The 20755-nt window shown below is 43.7% G+C and overlaps 1 protein-coding gene across 13 annotated transcripts in view; it reads left to right on the top strand.

The window, feature by feature from the left end:
* The window catches only part of TRIP12 (thyroid hormone receptor interactor 12), a 1145873-nt gene that overhangs the window by 120877 nt on the left and 1004241 nt on the right, over positions 1-20755 (top strand). For all 13 annotated transcript variants that reach the window (XM_069213427.1, XM_069213421.1, XM_069213434.1 and 10 more), the window contains one exon: positions 11751-11887. In XM_069213427.1, coding sequence (XP_069069528.1) covers positions 11751-11887 — 137 coding nt within the window. The remainder of the gene's footprint in view (positions 1-11750; positions 11888-20755) is intronic.

Here is a 20755-nt window from a genome sequence, read left to right as displayed (position 1 = left end):
ATACTGAAGAGCATTCTATGTCTTCTCAAATGAAGAAACATAGATTTGAACAAGAACTGCAATCCACTGACGTGGATCACACGCAAAAGCGTATCTTTATTCAGCAGGGGACTGGGAAGATCAGTACCCTTCCACCTGTCAAACGAAAGAGAACGCTTCAGTTTACTTCTCAGCAACAAACAGCACAAAAGGTAATACCTCCTCCCTCACCTCCACCTGTAACTCCGGCTTCGCCAACTTACACCCCGTCACATTCGCCAGCTCACACCGCCATGAGCCACGATGACCAAGATCAGGATGCGTGGGACTTGTACGACGCACCAGTGTCTGATAACAGCCCAGACACATACCCAACTAGGCCATCACCACCGGAAGACAGCACAGCCTACTCACAAGTGGTGGCTAGAGCAGCACTATTCCATAATGTGGAACTCCACTCGGAACAAGTAGAGGATGATTTTTTATGTAACACCCTCTCTTCAACCCACAGCTCCTACCAAAGCCTGCCGATGCTCCCAGGCATGCTACGCCATGCAAAGGACATTTTCAAGGAGCCAGTTAAAAGTAGGGCAGTGACGCCTAGGGTGGACAAAAAGTATAAGGCGCCTCCTACGGACCCTGTATTCATCACCTCTCAGCTGCCACCAGATTCTGTGGTGGTAGGGGCTGCCAGAAAACGGGCAAATTCACACACTTCTGGGGATGCACCTCCCCCAGATAAAGAAAGTAGGAAGTTCGATGCAGCCGGGAAGAGGGTTGCTGTCCAAGCAGCAAACCAGTGGCGCATCGCAAATTCACAAGCGCTGCTAGCGCGATACGACAGAGCCCACTGGGATGAGATGCAGCATCTCATTGAACATCTCCCAAAAGATCTGCAAAAAAGAGCAAAACAGGTTGTTGAGGAGGGTCAAAACATTTCCAACAATCAAATACGCTCCTCCATGGATGCAGCAGACACGGCCGCAAGGACCATTAATACGTCGGTTACCATCCGTAGGCACGCATGGCTCAGAACGTCTGGATTCAAGCCAGAAATTCAGCAGGCAGTGCTTAACATGCCAGTAAACGAAAAACTTCTGTTCGGTCCGGAGGTCGACACAGCCATAGAAAAGCTCAAGAAGGACACTGACACTGCCAAGGCCATGGGCGCACTCTACTCCCCGCAGAGCAGAGGATCTTATAACACCTTCCGCAAAACACCTTTTAGAGGAGGGTTTCGGGGTCAGGCCACACAAGCTAGCACCTCACAGTCCGCACCGCCCACCTACCAGGGACAGTACAGGGGAGGTTTTCGGGGCCAGTATAGAGGGGGGCAATTCCCTAGGAATAGGGGAAGATTTCAAAGCCCCAAAACCACTACCAACAAGCAGTGACTCACATGTCACACACCCCTCCCACACAACACCAGTGGGGGGAGGATACGTCAATATTACGAAGCATGGGACAAAATAACTACAGACACATGGGTCCTAGCAATTATCCAGCATGGTTATTGCATAGAATTCCTGCAATTCCCTCCAGACATACCACCAAAATCACAAAATTTATCAAAATACCATTCACAGCTTCTAGAGATAGAAGTTCAAGCACTACTGCAAAAAAATGCAATAGAATTAGTACCAAGCACACAAATAAACACAGGAGTTTATTCACTGTACTTCTTGATACCAAAAAAGGACGAAACAATGAGACCAATTCTAGACCTCAGAGTAGTAAACACATTCATCAAATCAGACCACTTTCACATGGTCACACTACAAGAAGTGTTACCATTGCTCAAAAAACACAACTACATGACAACCCTAGACCTCAAGGACGCATATTTCCATATACCAATACATCAATCACACAGGAAATATCTAAGGTTTGTATTCAAAGGAATACATTACCAATTCAAAGTATTGCCTTTTGGTTTAACAACCGCTCCAAGAGTATTCACAAAATGCCTAGCAGTAGTCGCTGCACACATCAGAAGGCAGCAAATACATGTGTTCCCGTATCTAGACGACTGGCTAATCAAAACCAGTTCGCTCACACAATGCTCAAACCACACAAATCAAGTCATACAAACTAGGGTTCACCGTCAACTTTGCAAAATCAAACATTCTGCCAAGCAAAGTACAGCAATATCTAGGAGCCATAATAGACACGACAAAAGGAGTAGCAACGCCAACTCCACAAAGGATCCACAATTTCAACAGGGTCATTCAACACATGTCTCCAAACCAAACAATACAAGCAAGAACAATACTACAGCTCCTAGGCATGATGTCCTCATGCATAGCCATTGTCCCAAACGCAAGACTGCACATGAGGCCCTTACAACAGTGCCTAGCCTCACAGTGGTCTCAAGCACAGGGTCACCTTCTAGATCTGGTGTTGCTAGACCGCCAAACTTACCTCTAGCTTCTATGGTGGAACAGTATAAATTTAAACATAGGGCGACCTTTCCAAGACCAGTGCCAGAGTACGTAATAACAACAGATGCTTCCATGACAGGGTGGGGAGCACATCTCAATCAACACAACATAAGAGGACAATGGAACATACATCAAACAAAACTGCATATAAATCATCTAGAATTATTAGCAGTTTTTCAAGCACTAAAAGCTTTCCAACCAATCATAACCCACAAATACATCCTTGTCAAAACAGACAACATGACAACGATGTATTATCTAAACAAACAAGGAGGAACACATTCAACGCAGTTAAGCTTGTTAGCTCAAAAAATATGGAAGTGGGCAATCCACCATCAGATTGGTCTAATAGCACAGTTTATTCCGGGGATCCAGAATCAGCTGGCAGACAATCTCTCTCGAGATCACCAGCAAGTCCACGAATGGGAAATCCACCCACAGATTCTGAACACCTACTTCACACTCTGGGGAACACCACAAATAGACTTATTTGCAACAAAAGAGAACGCAAAATGCCAAAACTTCGCGTCCAGATACCCACACAAGCAATCCCAAGGCAATGCCCTATGGATGAACTGGTCAGGAATATTTGCTTACGCTTTTCCTCCTCTCCCTCTCCTTCCTTACCTAGTAAACAAATTGAGTCAAAACAAACTCAAACTCATTTTAATAGCACCAACTTGGGCAAGACAACCCTGGTACACAACACTGCTAGATCTGTCTGTAGTACCACACATCAAACTGCCCAACAAACCATATCTGTTAACGCAACACAACCAACAGATCAGACACCCGGACCCAGCATCGCTGAATCTAGCAATCTGGCTCCTGAAATCCTAGAATTCGGACACTTACAACTTAGCCAAGAGTGTATGGAAGTCATAAAGCAGGCCAGAAGGCCATCCACTAGACACTGCTACGCAAGTAAGTGGAAAAGATTTGTTTGGTACTGCCATCCTAATCAGATACAACCGCTAGATGCAACTCCAAAACATATAGTAAATTACTTGCTCCATTTACAAAAAGCAAAGCTAGCCTTCTCTTCTATTAAAATACACCTTGCAGCAATATCTGCATACCTGCAAACTACCTATTCAACTTCCTTGTATAGGATACCAGTTATCAAAGCATTTATAGAAGGGCTTAAAAGAATTATACCACCAAGAACACCACCTGTTCCTTCATGGAACCTAAACGTGGTTCTAACAAGACTCATGGGCCCACCTTTCGAACCCATGCACTCTTGCGGAATACAATTCCTAACCTGGAAAGTTGCCTTTCTCATCGCCATTACATCTCTAAGAAGAGTAAGTGAAATTCAAGCGTTCACAACACAAGAGCCTTTTATACAAATACATAAAAATAAGGTCGTCCTACGACCTAATCCAAAATTTTTACCAAAAGTTATTTCACCATTCCATCTAAATCAAACGGTAGAACTACCAGTATTTTTCCCACAGCCAGATTCTGTGGCTGAAAGAGCACTACATACATTAGATGTCAAAAGAGCATTAATGTACTACATTGACAGAACAAAGAACATCAGAAAAACTAAACAGCTATTTATTGCATTCCAAAAACCTCATGCAGGTAACCCAATATCAAAACAAGGTATAGCCAGATGGATAGTTAAATGCATCCAAATCTGCTACCTTAAAGCAAAAAGACAACTGCCCATTACTCCCAGGGCACATTCAACAAGGAAAAAAGGTGCTTCAATGGCCTTTTTAGGAAACATCCCAATGCAGGAAATATGTAAGGCAGCCACTTGGTCTACGCCTCACACATTCACCAAACACTACTGTATAGATGTGCTATCCGCACAACAAGCTACAGTAGGTCAAGCTGTATTAAGAACTCTATTTCGGACAACTTCTACTCCTACAGGCTAAACCACCGCTTATGGGGAACTAACTGCTTACTAGTCTATGCATACCATGTGTATCTACAGCGACAGATGCCATCGAACTGAAAATGTCACTTACCCAGTGTACATGTTCGTGGCATCAGTCGCTGAGATTCACATGGACCCACCCACCTCCCCGGAAGCCTGTAGCAGTTCAGAAGTTACCTTCAATTTTGTACATTTGTATATATATTACTTAATCCTTTAATAGGTACATACTTACATTTTTCATTGCGCGGGCACTATTACTATAGTACAACTCCTACCTCACCCTCTGCGGGGAAAACAATCGAAGATGGAGTCGACGCCCATGCGCAATGAGCACAGAAGGAGGAGTCACTCGGTCCCGTGACTCGAAAACACTTCTTCGAAGAAAAACAACTTGTAACACTCCGACCCAACACCAGATGGCGAGCTCATGCATACCATGTGAATCTCAGCGACTGATGCCACGAACAGATGTACACTGGGTAAGTGACATTTTCATTCTGAGGCAATCAGCCCCAGTAGTGGAGAGTGGCGGGTCGCTTTTTACCCATGCAGCAAAACTAATGCGCCGCCCACTGGGTCGTAGAGCACACAGAGTTCATAAAATATGCGGTGTATGGCCCTCTATTGGTCAGTTGACTGTAACGCACCCAATGTGCCTGAAATGAAAAACTGACACGTTGAGCAGCTGCTGAGGAGCGGTAAACATTCCTGCGACCAAGCTGAGAGGAAATATGCAATTTAGTGCAACAGCAATCATCTATACCAAAGTGAAAGTACAAACTGGCAATATTATCATGAAAATCGAGGCCTTGCATTCAGATGGAAAGACACAGAAAAAGGCAATTAACTGGAGGCTGCTGGATCAGTGAACAAAGAAACCGTGTTGCCAGATTTTGAGACCCGTCTCAAGCCCAATGCTGTCCAAGTTCAAGCCCAAATTCAGCCCAACGCAGATGAGTTTCAGCCCACGACCCAGCCCAAAGTTGCAACCTTCAATTTACAGCCTTCAGGAAACATTTTAAGCATAATCCCAATTTCTGTTCAATATGTCTATTGTAGGAGGAGGTTCAATGGGCACATATCAGTCAATCAGTCATTTGTAGAGTGGGCTACTCACCCGCTAGGGTCTCAAAGCGCTGAGGGGGGAGGGAGTGTGGGTGAGGTGGTACTGCTCGAACAGCCAGGTCTTGAGGGGTTTCCTGAAGGCCCACAGGTCCTGGGTCTGTCGTAGGTGGCAGAGAGGGAGGAAGTTCCAGGTCTTGGCGGGGAGGTGCGAGGACGATCTGCCGCCGGCTGTAGTTCGGTGGATGCGAGAAACGGTGGGGAGGGTGAGGTTGGCGGAGAGGAGTTGACGGTTGGTAGTGTAGAAGGTGAGTTGCTCGTTGAGGTAAGCAGGGCCGGTGTTGTGGAGTGCTTTTGTGAGCGTGGGTGAGGAGCTTGAAGGTGGTCCTCTTGTTAGCGGGCAGCCAATGTAGATCTCTGAGGGTGGGCTGAGATGTGGTTGCAGCGTGGGATGTCGAGGATGAGGCGTGCGGGGGTGTTCTGTATATGTTGCAGTCTTTTCTGGAGCTTGGCCGTGGTTCCCGCGTAGAGAGAGTTGCTGTAGTCCAGTCTGCTGCTGACTAGGGCCTTGGGTGACCGTCCTTCTGGTTTCGGTGGGGATCCACCTGAAGATCTTGTGGAGCATGCAGAGGGTGTTGAAGCAGGAAGATGAGACGGCGTTGACTTGCTGGGTCATGGTGAGTGATGAGTCCGGGATGAATCCTAGGTTGCGTGCGTGGGTGGTGGGCGTCTGTGCGGTGCCTAGGGTGGCCGGCCACCAGGAGTTGTCCCAGGCGGAGGGGTTGGAGCCGAGGAGGAGGATCTTCGTCTTGTCTGAGCTCAGTTTCAGGCGGCTGCTCTCCATCCAGTTGGCGATGTCCTTTATTCCGTTGTGGAGTTTGATTTTGGCGGTGGCTGGGTCCTTGGTGAATGAGACGATCAGCTGGGTGTCCTCGGCGTAGGAGATGATGTTGAGGTTGTGTGATGGGACGATGTTGGCGAGTGTTGCCATGTAGATTTTGAAAAGGGTTGGGCTGAGTGAGGATCCTTGGGGAACGCCACAGATGGTCTTGGTGGCTTCAGATAGGAAGGTGGACTCTGTGGGTTCTGCCGGAGAGGAAGGATGTGATCCAGTCCAGGGCTTTGTGGCGGATCCCTGCGTCATGGAGGCGTGTGCAAAGGGTATGGTGCCAGACGTCTCTTTGCTGTTGTGTGCTTTATCGATGTGTTCCTTGCAGAAGGATCTCTTGGTGGTTCGGATGAGCTGGTGGCACTTGCGGATGGTCTTCTTGAGGGCAGTGTGGTTGATCTCTGTTTGTTTGTGGCGCCACTTCTCGAGTTTTCGGAACTCCCGCTTGGAGGCCTGAAGGTCGGCGGTGAACCAGATGGCCTTAGTGCTGGAGCGGTTGTTGGAGGGTTTCTTGATCGGGGCGAGGGTGTTGGTGCAGTTGTCTTTCCATTGTCCGACGTTGAGGGCGGCTGTGTTGGGGTTGGTGGTGATGGGTGGTGGGGCTTGGGCGAGGGTGGAGATCAGTTGGTCTTTAGTGATCTTGTTCAAGCTGCAGCAGGGGATCTGTTGTGGGTGGTGGTGCATGGTGGGTTTCTTGAAGGTGAAGTGGAGACAACTGTGGTCGGTACAGTGGAGTTCGGTGGTGTGGCTGAATGTGACGTTGCTGCTTGCGGAGAAATCTGGGTTGAGCGTGTGGTTGGCGGAGTGGGTGGGTGTCCTGATGAGTTGTTTGAGACCGAGGTAGACGAGCAGGGCGGTGGAGTTGTTGGCGTTCTCGAGGTGAAAGTTCAGGTCGCCAAGGAGGATGTAGTCTGTAGAAGCAAGGGCGTGAGCGCTGATTACGTCGGCGATGGAGCCACTGAACTGCTGCCATGGGCCTGGGGGGGGGGGGGGGGGGGGGGTAGGTGAGAGTTCCTCTGAGGGTGGTGTTGGTGTTGATGTGAATCTGGAAATGTAAGTGTTTGGCGGTGTCGTGGGCCTCTTCGGTGTTGGTCGAGATTTTGATGGTGTTCTTCTGGACTATGGCGATCCCTCCTTGGTGCGGTCTCTGCGGGTGTTCTTATAGCAGTCCGGGATGGCTATGGTGGTGATGGGTTCCGAGGAGGGGTTCATTCAGGTTTCGGTTAGGAAGGTGATGTCCGGGAATGATGAGAAGAGTAGGTTCCAAAGTTTGGCGGCGTGCTTGAGAACAGAGCGGGTGTTGAGGAGGATGCACCTAGACACTTCTATACTCATGTTCCAATTCTAATGGTAACTACTGATTTTGATGATAAGTCCCCATTAAGATCGAACTGTTACTTTGCTCACAATAAATTCAAACCTTGGAGAGGATGTGGTGTAATGGCCAGAGCTGCCAGCTTCGGAGATTTGGTATCCGGTTCAGGTGTTGGCGTCACATCAACTTCTTGTGATTGTGGGCAAATCACTTAATCCCCCCCCCCCCCCCCCCCATACCTACCAGAAAATGATCTAGATTTCAATTACCTAGATTTTAATGAAATTGATGGAAACTGGGGCCTATGCACAAGCCCCTTTCTCCACCAGTGCATCACATTTTATGATGCACTGGCGGCACAGAGTGCAGATCCGTTTATACACGGCCACGCAAAGCCACTTTGCGTGACTTTTCATAGCCTCTTAGAAATGGTGTAAGGCAATGCAGCACAAGTCGCTGCGTCGCCTTACATTGCATCATGGGTCGTTAGGATAGGTTTTCCCACGCAACATCCATAGGTTTTGTGCTTTTCCAAACTTACAAGGATCTGTAAATGTGAGAATGCGTCAAAACTGTATGCCTCCCCAGGGGACGTGTAACCAGGAGAAATATCTTTAATTCTCCTTGTTTTTTCCTCTTCTGCAGCACACATAGAAAGAGGAAAAATCCTCCATGAATTGTTTTTGGGCAGGAAGGTATCCCTTCCTGCACAGAACAATCCTGCCAACAACACAGACACACTTGCACTATGGTGCAAGGGTGCTATGATTTGGAGCAAGGATTTTTGACTTTGTTTAACCTCTTCATGTAAGAAATATGCAAGTACTGTAAAGAAAACACACTCAGATCTGTATAAGTAATGACAGTAATGATGAAAATAGCATTTAGTTATTTTCTTTCCTTTATAGCTCTAGTCCTCTTGTCAGAGTAGTATGTATGATGTCATAGTAGTTTACATCGCAAACATATTACTATCCATAAGGAATCCCTGACTGTGCTATATTAATATTGTGACTGAGTAACAAAAAAATAGCTGCGACAAAAATAGTTATCTACTGAGTGTTCTACATAGAATACTAAAGAGGAGGACAAACCAAAAACATAAGTGTGAGCCAGGCCAGAACCTAGACAAGAGTCGTCTGTGGCTTCAAGAGCCCATACTGGAGTTGAGCCAAGAATATATTTGGAATGTACATCCTGCAATAAAATTTGTTAGAAGATAAGACATCTTCACAATTCAAAACAATGTATTTTTAACACATGGAAGCATTTCACCTTAGCATATCAAATTTTACCCCTCTACTGAGAGGTATTTTGCATGTGAGTTTTTAAACGTAAATTGAGAAGCACTCCTGCCCCCTCCACGATGACAGTGCTATTAGTGTACTAAGAGGCAAGTCAGGTGTCATGTACCGTAGAATCTTAAAATAGATGGCGCAACTATATAGGCTATTAAATGAAACACCAGAAAGATTTTTTTGTAGAGCGTGCATCCTGTAATAAACTTATTCAAAGGTGTTCTTATATGCAAAAAAATAAATTAAAAAAATGAGGCTGGCTGAAATAGTGTTTGCCTAAAATCACACAATTTTGTTCAAGCGGGGAAACTCTGATTAATCCCACATTTCCAATTTCACTTTGCTATAAACCATTGGAGAACTTTAGAACCCACATTTTATGACAGTTTAACATGGCGTGACCCATGCCGCAGGACATAAGTGTTTCACAATAAACAGACACTAAGTTACAAAATAGATCTCTCCAGCAGGATAATTAATATATTAACTAACCTGAAAACTGTTGGGTACACAAGGACTTGCAGACTCGGGCTGCTGGGCATGTCAGCCACCTTTGATTTCCCTCAACGTACAACTTCTACCCTCGCAAGGTCTGGACCATGTCAACAAGTGCTACTTCCAGGGCAATTTGTGTGCTCCGCTTTCATCACGTGACAGTGTCATATGTGCTCAGAGAATCACAAAAGCAAGCCAAGGCTGGTGGTCTGGTCACTGATTGGCTGTTCTGATGAAAGTGCAACCCACAATGGCCAGTGAGTGAATGCACTGCACCAATAACGAATCCAGGCTAGGAGTGCTGCTGACATTTGAGGCGCCGCTCCAGCTTCACTAAATGTGCTCAGTGGACTAATATTTGCCCAAAAAGTAGCCACCCACCATTTGTTTTTTTTCTCACACAAGTGGGAAAAATGTTGCCCATTTGTGCGGGAAATATCCCAATTTGGCAACACTGGAAAGAAGCAGGAGGAGCGTCTGGAGAGGGTCTTAAAGGGCAATGCTGACAGCGGATTGGACGATCTTGTACTGCTGTTATCCCTGTGATTCATGGGAGATGAAGTCTTTAACTGTTTGTTTGGTGTTTACATTACCTGGTTTAATGGCTGCTGGTACAAATAATGTGGAGAAAGAACAGCCTAATCCTTGTCTCCGGTCCTGACCTAGAACTGATGTTTGTTTGTTTTTACTGTCTGTATCCTAACCAATGTTGCCTGTGCCTTTGTTCTTCCTTGTCTTCATTTATTCTTATTTTATGACCAGTTACTCCTGAAAGATTAACAACTCTTCTTTGACTTACAATAACGATAGCTTATTCCCCTTTCTTCAGAAATAAGGAAAGAATATTGGATATTGACTAAGCAGATAGTTATAAAACTTCCAAAGAGTTAATTTATTAGATGAGCTGTTTTCACACTTGCCAAATGCTCTGACTGCATTACTTGGTCACAGCCACCGGAATTATTTTTATTCGGTGGCTGTTTTTTTCAGCATAATTATGGATTAACCCCATTTTGCCTCATAATCCATCATCTCCTGCTCATAATCTGCGGAATTTAACAAAAGAAAATCTGTTTCTCACTGAAACCAATCAAACGTTACTTAAAAAGCTACGTGTTGCTGAACAATGGAAATCCTTTCACTATTATTGGCCGGTCACTTGAAAGCTGCTTATGTGTTTGGATGTCAAACTGGTACTGATGAGGTGAAACGTTTGTTAAGAAATGGTTGACGTGTGTAGGTGACAAATAATGAAATAATGCTATCACGAAATGTGCCACATTATGCTGCATAATTAGCATTTTGTTGCTGCATAATTTGGTACACCCTGTCACGTAACCTGGTCCTCCCTGCCACATAATTTTAATACCCCCACTTAGTATATTAAAAAATCATTTAAAGTTTAACGCAGTTCAGTACTGCAGGACAACATTGTATTCCATAAATGTTGAAAGCTAAGAGTTCCTTGCATTTTCCTTTCTTTTTTTTTTTTTCCCCTGCTCTGATTAAAGATCTGGATGGTGTGAGCCATTGATCTCCTTTTTTCCTTTCGGTTCTGAGCTATGATATTCTCTTCAAAAAGTGTTGGCCTTGTGAATATACTGAATCTTGTAAGGGTCTGGTCACAGTATGTTGTTCGAACTCCATTTCTCCATGCTGTCCCACTGCCTTTTGGATGAACTTGCTGTTAATTTCATTGTATAAGAAACAATAAATATCCCATGCAAGGAAGGAAATGTTTACCTGTAACACCAAAATTCTCTCTCATGGGTATTTTTGCCATCCTTCTCTGGAGTGCCACAGAAATGAAAGCATTAAGTCCTAATTCCTTCACTTTCAGAATTATGAGTAGAACAAACTGCTGTGTGGCATGATGAGTCAGTTGTATAGCACTGAGTTGACAGCCCATTATTGCCCTTATATGGGGCTTCATGCTTATGGAAACAATGTACTTCAGATTTTCCCCTCTTAAAGACTGGGTACGTGCTCTAAAATGTAATTTTTAGGCCACTTTTTAAAATATTTTTTTAATAATTTTATTAAAACACAGCAATTGGATACACATGTTACCTTTCACTTTGGCACCGTTTTTCTTTGACCGTAGTTTTTTCCCCACACATTTTTAAGTGTTATGGGACCCACATGTGGATGTGGCGGTATGAGTGAGAAGTGATATCAAAGACAAGTAACTTCTTCTTTGCCCTTCACTGTGTCCTTGTACCTTTCCATTTTGCCTTCAATAAGACTGTTTATAGCATGAACTCTTTGATTAGGAAGTAGTACGTGGTGTATTATACTAACTAAATGCTTTTAGATTTGTAGTATCCAGAGAATGAAATGTTGATCATTAAACTGAATGTTTATTCTTTTGTAGTCGGCGAGGCTCTGGCCTAGGCAAAAGAGGAGCAGCTGAAGCTCGCCGACAGGATAAAATGGCAGATCCTGATAACCACCAGGATGGAGCTAATTCTTCAGCTGCTCGTACAGAGGATACTCCTCAAGGAGCAGCAGGTAATTATTCTTCTATAGTTGATTCTTGGTAGTTATCTGGGAAGTAGAATATTGGTAAATTTAAATGGGCCAAAGGCATATCCACCAAAAAATAAATTAAATTTATGTAGGAAAATGATGGGCCAGTCCATGATGGAGATAACTTTGCCTGTTCCTTAATTAAGGTTATTTACAACAAGAGCTTCATTTAGCATCTTGATGAATGATTGAGCACACCGAGTTGTTGTGTTCTGGTTGATTTTTATATTCATGAAGAATTCCAGGAAGTATTACGTTTACTGCATAAAAGCACATATTTGAATTTCAACAGACCTTTGATAAACGTCACTTCAGTTGCTGTCTGGAAAGTTTTGGGTGATCTTTCAAGCAGGGGCTGAGGAAAAAGGTACCAAAACGTGTTTTCCCAATTTATTTTTCCATTGGGATTTTGAACAGTGATGGCTCCGAACCCACTGGACAGAATTACACCAGTTTTGGCAGAAAGGTAGCTGTTGGTCCAGAAATAAATAAATAAATATATATATATATATATTTCTGGACCAACAGCTACCTTTCTGCCATATTTATATATATATATATATATATATATATATATATATATATATATGTATATATATACATACATACATACATACATACATACATACATACTTGGATCCTCCGCGGATTCAGAGGAAAAGCAAGGCCATGATTGGCTGGCCGCAACCTGACAGAAAAGTTGAGCCCACCATTTTGTTTCTCGCATTGCCTGATGGGTGGGGGGGAAAAACAATGTAAAAACATATAAGGGGTCAGGGTACAAGTTTCCTGACCCCATAGAACACATGGAGGTTTAGGGACCCCTCATGGGCAAAAAATTGTCCATATGTTTTATTTTTTCCGGCTGATCCGCGTTTATCCTTGCGTCATCCTCGCATCCACCTCGGATCCTGGGGAAAAGCAAGGACCTGTTTGGCTTGCTGCAACCTGACACAAATATTAATGTGTAAGTTTAAAAAAAACATAGAAATTCACTGAAAAAATAAAAATAAAAACAAGCTTACAGGGACAATTATACTTATAGTTTATTCAGATAAGTGTTACTATAACTCGTGCCGGAAAGTAACTTTAGGCCCCAAGTTACATTTCTTAACATAAGTATAACTATAAATGCTGAATGTCACTGTTTTTGTTTGAGTAAAAGGTCAGCCTAGCTAATAATGTCCCTGTAACCATTTATTTATTTTTTCTGTGTGTGTGTGTATGTATATGTGTGTGTGTGTGTGTATGTGTATATATATATATATATATATATATATATATATGTTCGGTGGCATGTGTAGCTGCAGATACACAAGCTGTGCACATCCCGCCATCTGGTGTTGGGCTCGGAGTGTTACAAGTTGTTTTTCTTCGAAGAAGTCTTTTTGAGTCACGAGATCGAGGGACTCCTCCCATTTCGACTCCATTGCGCGTGGGCGTCGACTCCATCTTAGATTGTTTTTTTTCCGCCATCGGGTTCGGACGTGTTCATTTTCGCTCCGTTTTTCGGGTCGGAAAGTTAGTTAGAATCTCGGAAAAATCGTCGGTATTGTTTGCGTTCGGTATCGGGTTAGTTATAACAGATCGACACCGATTTTTGAAGAGCTCCGGTGGCCCTTAGGGGTTTTTTAGATTCCCCCCCGTCGGGGCCTGGTCGGCCCGGCCACGTGTCTCTTCAAGGCTGATGGAACGGACCCCATTCCGCTTCTGCCCAAAATGCCATAACAGGTATCCATATACAGATCAGCATCTGTTCTGTAACTTGTGTCTATCTCCAGAGCACAAGGAGGATACCTGTGAAGCCTGTCGAGCGTTTCGGTCGAGGAAGACATTAAGAGACCGAAGAGCAAGAAGACTGCAGATGGCGTCGGCGCCGACAGGACAAGGGCGTTTCGAGGAGGAAGAAGAAAGCTTCTCCATCCATGAATCGGACTCGGACGAGCTCGATCCCGAAGAAACGCCGAAAACCGTGAGTAAGGCATCGAAACATAAAACTCACGAGAAGACAACAAAAGCCCAGGGGACGCCACCGCCAACAGGCCATGGCTTAACCCGAAAGATAGGTGACCGATCATCGGCACCGAAAAAGTGCATGCATGTGGCGAAGTCATCCAACTCCGGTCGAGATACCGCCACACAGCAATCTCGGGCCCGAGACACCGGCCCCGAACAGATTCGGCACCGAGACAGTGGCACCGAAATGGTTCGGCACCGAGAAACCCCGACGCCGAAAATAAAGAAGGTTGCCTCGGAGCCCAAAAAGGCGACCGAAAAGATTTCGATTCCGAAACATCCAGCATCGGAACCGAAAACAGGTTCCTACACAGAGGAACAAGGATTGTCCTCCCAGATGCAAGGACATAAGTTCGGAGAGGAACTTCAATCTGTTGAGCCGGACTACACTCAAAGAAGGCTCCACATTCAAAAAGACACAGGGAAGATAAGCACTCTTCCCCCAATTAAGATGAAAAGAAGACTTGCCTTTCAAGAAAAGGACAAGCAGCCACAGGCAAAGGTGGCAAGACAAACAACTCCACCACCATCTCCACCACCATCAATGCATACATCACCAGTAGCCACTCCACCACTGATGCAATCTCCGACTCATACTGCAATGAGTCAAGATGATCCTGATGCATGGGACCTTTATGATGCTCCTGTATCAGATAACAGCCCAGACTGTTACCCTACAAGGCCGTCACCACCTGAAGACAGTACATCCTACACGCAGGTGGTCTCAAGGGCAGCTGCGTTTCATAACGTCACCTTGCATTCAGAACCAATTGAGGATGACTTTTTATTTAATACACTCTCCTCCACTCATAGCCAATACCAAAGCTTACCTATGCTCCCAGGAATGCTAAAACATTCAAAACAAATATTTCAGGAGCCTGTTAAAGGCAGAGCCATAACTCCAAGGGTGGAAAAAAAAGTATAAGCCACCACCAACAGACCCTGTTTTTATTACGCAGCAATTAACACCAGATTCTGTGGTTGTTGGGGCAGCTCGCAAGAGAGCAAACTCTCATACCTCGGGAGATGCACCACCTCCAGACAAGGAGAGTCGCAAATTCGATGCTGCGGGTAAAAGAGTTGCAGCACAAGCAGCAAACCAATGGCGTATTGCCAATTCACAAGCACTTTTGGCAAGATACGATAGAGCTCATTGGGACGAAATGCAGCATTTCATAGAACACTTACCCAAAGAGTTCCAGAAAAGGGCACAACAAGTGGTAGAAGAAGGACAAAGTATCTCCAATAATCAGATACGGTCATCAATGGACGCAGCAGATACAGCTGCAAGGACAGTAAATACTGCAATAACAATAAGGAGACACGCATCGTTGCGTACGTCAGGATTCAAGCCGGAAATACAACAAGCCGTGCTGAATATGCCCTTTAATGAACAGCAGTTGTTTGGGCCGGAAGTCGACACTGCTATTGAAAAACTCAAAAAAGATACTGATACCGCAAAAGCCATGGGCGCACTCTACTCCCCACAAAGCAGAGGCACATTTCGCAAAACACCATTTAGGGGAGGGTTTCGAGGTCAACCTACAGAGGCCACAACCTCACAAGCAAGGCACACTTATCAAAGCCAATACCAGCGGGGAAGTTTTCGGGGGCAATATAGAGGGGCACAATTCCCCAAAAATAGAGGGAAGTTCCAAAGCCCCAAAACCCCTCAAAACAAACAGTGACTTCCAAGTCACACATCCCCAACACATAACACCTGTGGGGGGGAGACTAAGACAATTTTACAAACATTGGGAGGAGATAACAACAGACACTTGGGTACTGGCAATTATCCAGCATGGTTATTGCATAGAATTTCTCAAATTCCCTCCAAACGTGCCACCGAAAACACACAATATGTCAAAACAACATATAGATCTTCTAGGACTAGAAGTTCAGGCATTACTACTAAAAGAAGCAATAGAATTAGTACCAGAACACCAGAAAGGAACAGGAGTTTACTCTCTGTACTTTCTCATACCCCAAAAAGACAAGACTCTGAGACCTATATTAGATCTCCGAACATTAAATACCTAAATCAGATCACTTTCACATGGTGACATTACAAGACGTAATCCCACTACTCAAACAACAAGACTACATGACAACACTAGACCTAAAGGATGCATATTTCCATATACCGATACATCCTTCACACAGAAAGTACTTAAGGTTTGTGTTCCAAGGAACACATTACCAATTCAAGGTGTTGCCATTCGGAATAACAACTGCGCCAAGAGTTTTTACAAAGTGCCTAGCAGTCGTAGCTGCACATATCAGAAGGCAGCAAATACATGTGTTCCCGTACCTAGACGATTGGTTAATCAAAACCAACACTCTAGAAAGGTGTTCACAACACACAAAGTATGTCATAGAAACCCTACACAAACTAGGTTTCTCAATCAACTACACAGTCACACCTTCTGCCGTGTCAAACACAGCAATACTTAGGGGCGACAATCAACACAGCAAAAGGGATTGCCACTCCAAGTCCACAAAGGGTTCAGGCATTTCACAATGTAATACAGGCCATGTATCCAAATCAAAAAATACAAGTCAAAAAGGTGATGAAACTCCTAGGCATGATGTCCTCATGCATAGCCATTGTCCAAAACGCAAGGTTGCACATGCGGCCCTTACAACAGTGCCTAGCATCACAGTGGTCACAGGCACAGGGTCAAATTCTAGATCTGGTGTTGGTAGACCGCCAAACATACACCTTGCTTCAATGGTGGAACAGTATAAATTTAAACCAAGGGCGGCCTTTCCAAGACCCGGTGCCACAATACGTAATAACAACAGATGCCTCCATGATAGGGTGGGGAGCACACCTCAATCAATACAGCATCCAAGGACAATGGGACACTCACCAAAAACAGTTTCACATAAATCACTTAGAACTATCGGCAGTATTTCTAGCGCTGAAAGCATTTCAACCCATAATAAGCTACAAACACATTCTTGTCAAAACAGACAACATGACAACGATGTATTACCTAAACAAACAGGGAGGCACACACTCAACACAGTTGTGTCTCCTGGCACAGAAAATATGGCATTGGGCGATTCACAACCACATTCGCCTAATAGCACAATTTATTCCAGGAATTCAGAACCAGCTAGCGGACAATCTTTCTCGGGATCACCAACAGATCCACGAATGGGAGATTCACCCCCAAATACGAAATACTTACTTCCAGAGTTTGGGAACGCCACAAATAGATCTATTTGCAACAAAGGAAAACGCAAAATGCCAAAACTTCGCATCCAGGTACCCACAAGATCAGTCTCAGGGCAATGCGCTATGGATGAGTTGGTCAGGGATATTTGCTTACGCTTTTCCCCCTCTCCCACTCCTTCCATATCTAGTAAACAAGCTGAGTCAAAACAAACTCAAACTCATACTAATAGCACCGACATGGGCAAGGCAACCTTGGTACACAACACTACTAGACCTCTCAGTAGTGCCTCATGTCAAACTACCAAACATACCAGATCTGTTAACGCAACACAAACAACAGATCAGACACCCAAATCCAGCATCGCTGAATCTAGCAATCTGGCTCCTGAAGTCCTAGAGTTCGGACATTTAGACCTCACACAGGAATGTATGGAGGTCATAAAACAAGCTAGGAAACCTACCACTAGACATTGCTATGCAAATAAGTGGAAAAGATTTGTCTATTACTGCCACAATAATCAAATTCAACCCTTACACGCATCTACCAAAGACATCGTAGGATACTTAGTACATTTGCAAAAATCAAAGCTAGCTTTTTCTTCCATTAAAATACATCTTACAGCAATTTCAGCTTACCTGCAAATTACGCACTCAACTTCTCTATTTAGAATACCAGTCATAAAAGCATTTATGGAAGGTCTAAAGAGAATTATACCACCAGTTCCTTCGTGGAACCTACACATTGTCTTAACACGACTCATGGGTCCACCTTTTGAGCCCATGCACTCTTGTGAAATGCAATACTTAACATGGACATTTGCATTTTTAATTGCCATCACATCTTTAAGAGTAAGTGAGATTCAAGCATTTACCATACAAGAACCATTTATTCAGATACACAAGCAATAGGTAGTTCTACGGACAAATCCAAAATTTTTACCAAAAGTCATATCACAGTTCCACTTAAATCAAACAGTAGAATTACCAGTGTTCTTCCCACAGCCAGACTCTGTAGCTGAAAGAGCACTACATACATTGGACATCAAAAGAGTGTTAATGTACTACATTGACAGAACAAAACTAATTCGCAAAACAAAACAATTATTTATTGCTTTCCAAAAACCTCATACAGGAAATCCAATTTCTAAGCAAGGCATTGCTAGATGGATAGTTAAGTGCATTTAAACCTGTTATCTTAAAGCTAAAAAAGAACTGCCTATTACACCAAAGGCACACTCAACTAGAAAGAAAGGTGCTACCATGGCCTTTCTAGGAAATATTCCAATGACAGAAATATGTAAGGCAGCTACATGGTCTACGCCTCATACATTTACCAAACACTACTGTGTAGACGTGCTAACAACACAGCAAGCCACAGTAGGCCAAGCAGTACTACGAACACTGTTTCAGACAACTTCAACTCCTACAGGCTGAACCACCGCTTTTGGGGAGATAACTGCTTATTAGTCTATGCACAGCATGTGTATCTGCAGCTACACATGCCACCGAACGGAAAATGTCACTTACCCAGTGTACATCTGTTCGTGGCATTAGTCGCTGCAGATTCACATGCGCCCACCCGCCTCCCCGGGAGCCTGTAGCCGTTTAGAAGTTGATCTTAAACATCTGTATATTTGTAAAAATATATATATATTACTTTAAACTACATTATGTACATACGTATTCACTCCATTGCATGGGCACTATTACTAGCATATACAACTCCTACCTCACCCTCTGCGGGGGAAAACAATCTAAAATGGAGTCGACGCCCATGCGCAATGGAGTCGAAATGGGAGGAGTCCCTCGATCTCGTGACTCAAAGACTTCTTCGAAGAAAAACAACTTGTAACACTCCGAGCCCAACACCAGATAGCGGGATGTGCACAGCACGTGAATCTGCAGCGACTAATGCCACGAACAGATGTACACTGGGTAAGTGACATTTTCCATATATATATATATATATATATATATATCTATATATGTATGTATATATAAATATATAATTCATTCACTGAACAAAACAAATAATATTCTGTAAAACAGGGACGATCTAGTTAGGAATAATTTGAAGGCAACATGTAACCACACAGGCTGACAAACCACTCGTAACAAATTCACTAATGGATAACTCCAACTAGTGGGCCAAGTATTATTAGTGCCCATTTAAGCGCTGCTCTCCACAGTTAACCAAAAACAGTCCTGTTTTATCCCAGATTGTTGTTTTTGTTAGGGCATATCTTGCCCTATGTGATAACATTTTTTTAAATAGCTTTATAGATATTGGGGACATTGTCAGGAATAAAAGTGCAGCATTCAGTGCCCATAGCCTTACAGACACCATCCTTTTTTTTTTTGCTAACATCATGTCTAAAATCACCCTACTTTATAAAGTTAGTCTGTGCACTGCAGCTACTTCTACTGTTAGATTAGCTGTTCCCCCTGATGTTTAATTTATTGTTGCCTCCAGCAATCTGCCCATTCTCCTGATCTCCATAGAATTGAGATATATACATAACTAAGGCATAAAGAGACCCTTAGCAATGTCTGAAACTTTCTCCCCCTGAATCGTCTTGTTGCCCCCCCCCCCCCCCCCCCTGTTTAAAATCCACAATCCAATAACTTGTACTGTCTCTACTGTGACGTCTAACATGGGGAAATACAATTCCAAGGTCGCAAGTACCTGCCTAATTTAAAGGTAGCCAGGTATAGGCTTTCAGTCCACAAATCCAATAGATTCCTTGCCCTGCATATAGAGATTATCTAGGCCATAAACTATCAGTAGGTGAAAAGGTAGTGTTACATACACTGTCCCCCAATGTGATGTTTTTTTTTTTTTTTAGTGTTTGCAACCCGTTGGCATGTATACATAATTTTCCTGGCATGTTAACCGATAGCACATGATATGGAATATTAGTGTCCTTCAGTTTCTGCGTTACTTAGCCTCATAAGCAAATCCCTAGGTATCTTGGACATGGTAGCAAACTTTAGCACTCTATATGCAGAGTCCTCCACTTTATTATCAACTGGCCTCTGTAAATACTGCAACCAGGTGTAATTACAGTTTCTCAATCTAGATTTTGTTTGCTTCTTGGAACCGAAGTGACAACTGATTTTATATATAATAAAACATGAACTATCGTATAACAAATAAAGATGTATCCAGCAACCTCAAACATGAATTTCCTTGTGATGAGCATTCATAGTTTGTATAGCAACTTTGTCTTTATATTCCTCATGGTGTTGATCATCGACATCTTGTACTACAGGAGATGACGTAGGCACTATAGCGAGCATTAATATTTCATAGATGAATATGGCACAGACTATTAGGCGACACATCAAAAATCCTGATGAAATTGTAGGTCTAGTAGAAATTGTTCCTTTTAGTACTTTCAACTTCTCTTTTCTTTCTCCATTCATAATTTCCCAAACTTGTGTAAATTTAAGGTTCACAAAGGTTTCCAGCACTTATGAGTCCTTTACCATTTTTTTCTTACTCTTTATAGTTCTTTTGCACTTGTGGTCTCAGATTATATCTGGGTGTGTTAGTGCTCTCTGCTTGTGGTAAACCTGGTCCACATTCAGGCTGTTCTTGAAATGCTGATGCAGGTGCTCTCTTTACATGAGAGCCATCTATCCACTTT

This window comes from Pleurodeles waltl, chromosome 11 (assembly GCF_031143425.1).
Source record: "Pleurodeles waltl isolate 20211129_DDA chromosome 11, aPleWal1.hap1.20221129, whole genome shotgun sequence".
In the NCBI taxonomy this organism is placed as follows: domain Eukaryota; kingdom Metazoa; phylum Chordata; class Amphibia; order Caudata; family Salamandridae; genus Pleurodeles; species Pleurodeles waltl.
The sequence above is the reverse complement of the archived record's forward strand: the minus strand, read 5'-3'. Positions and strand labels throughout refer to the sequence as shown.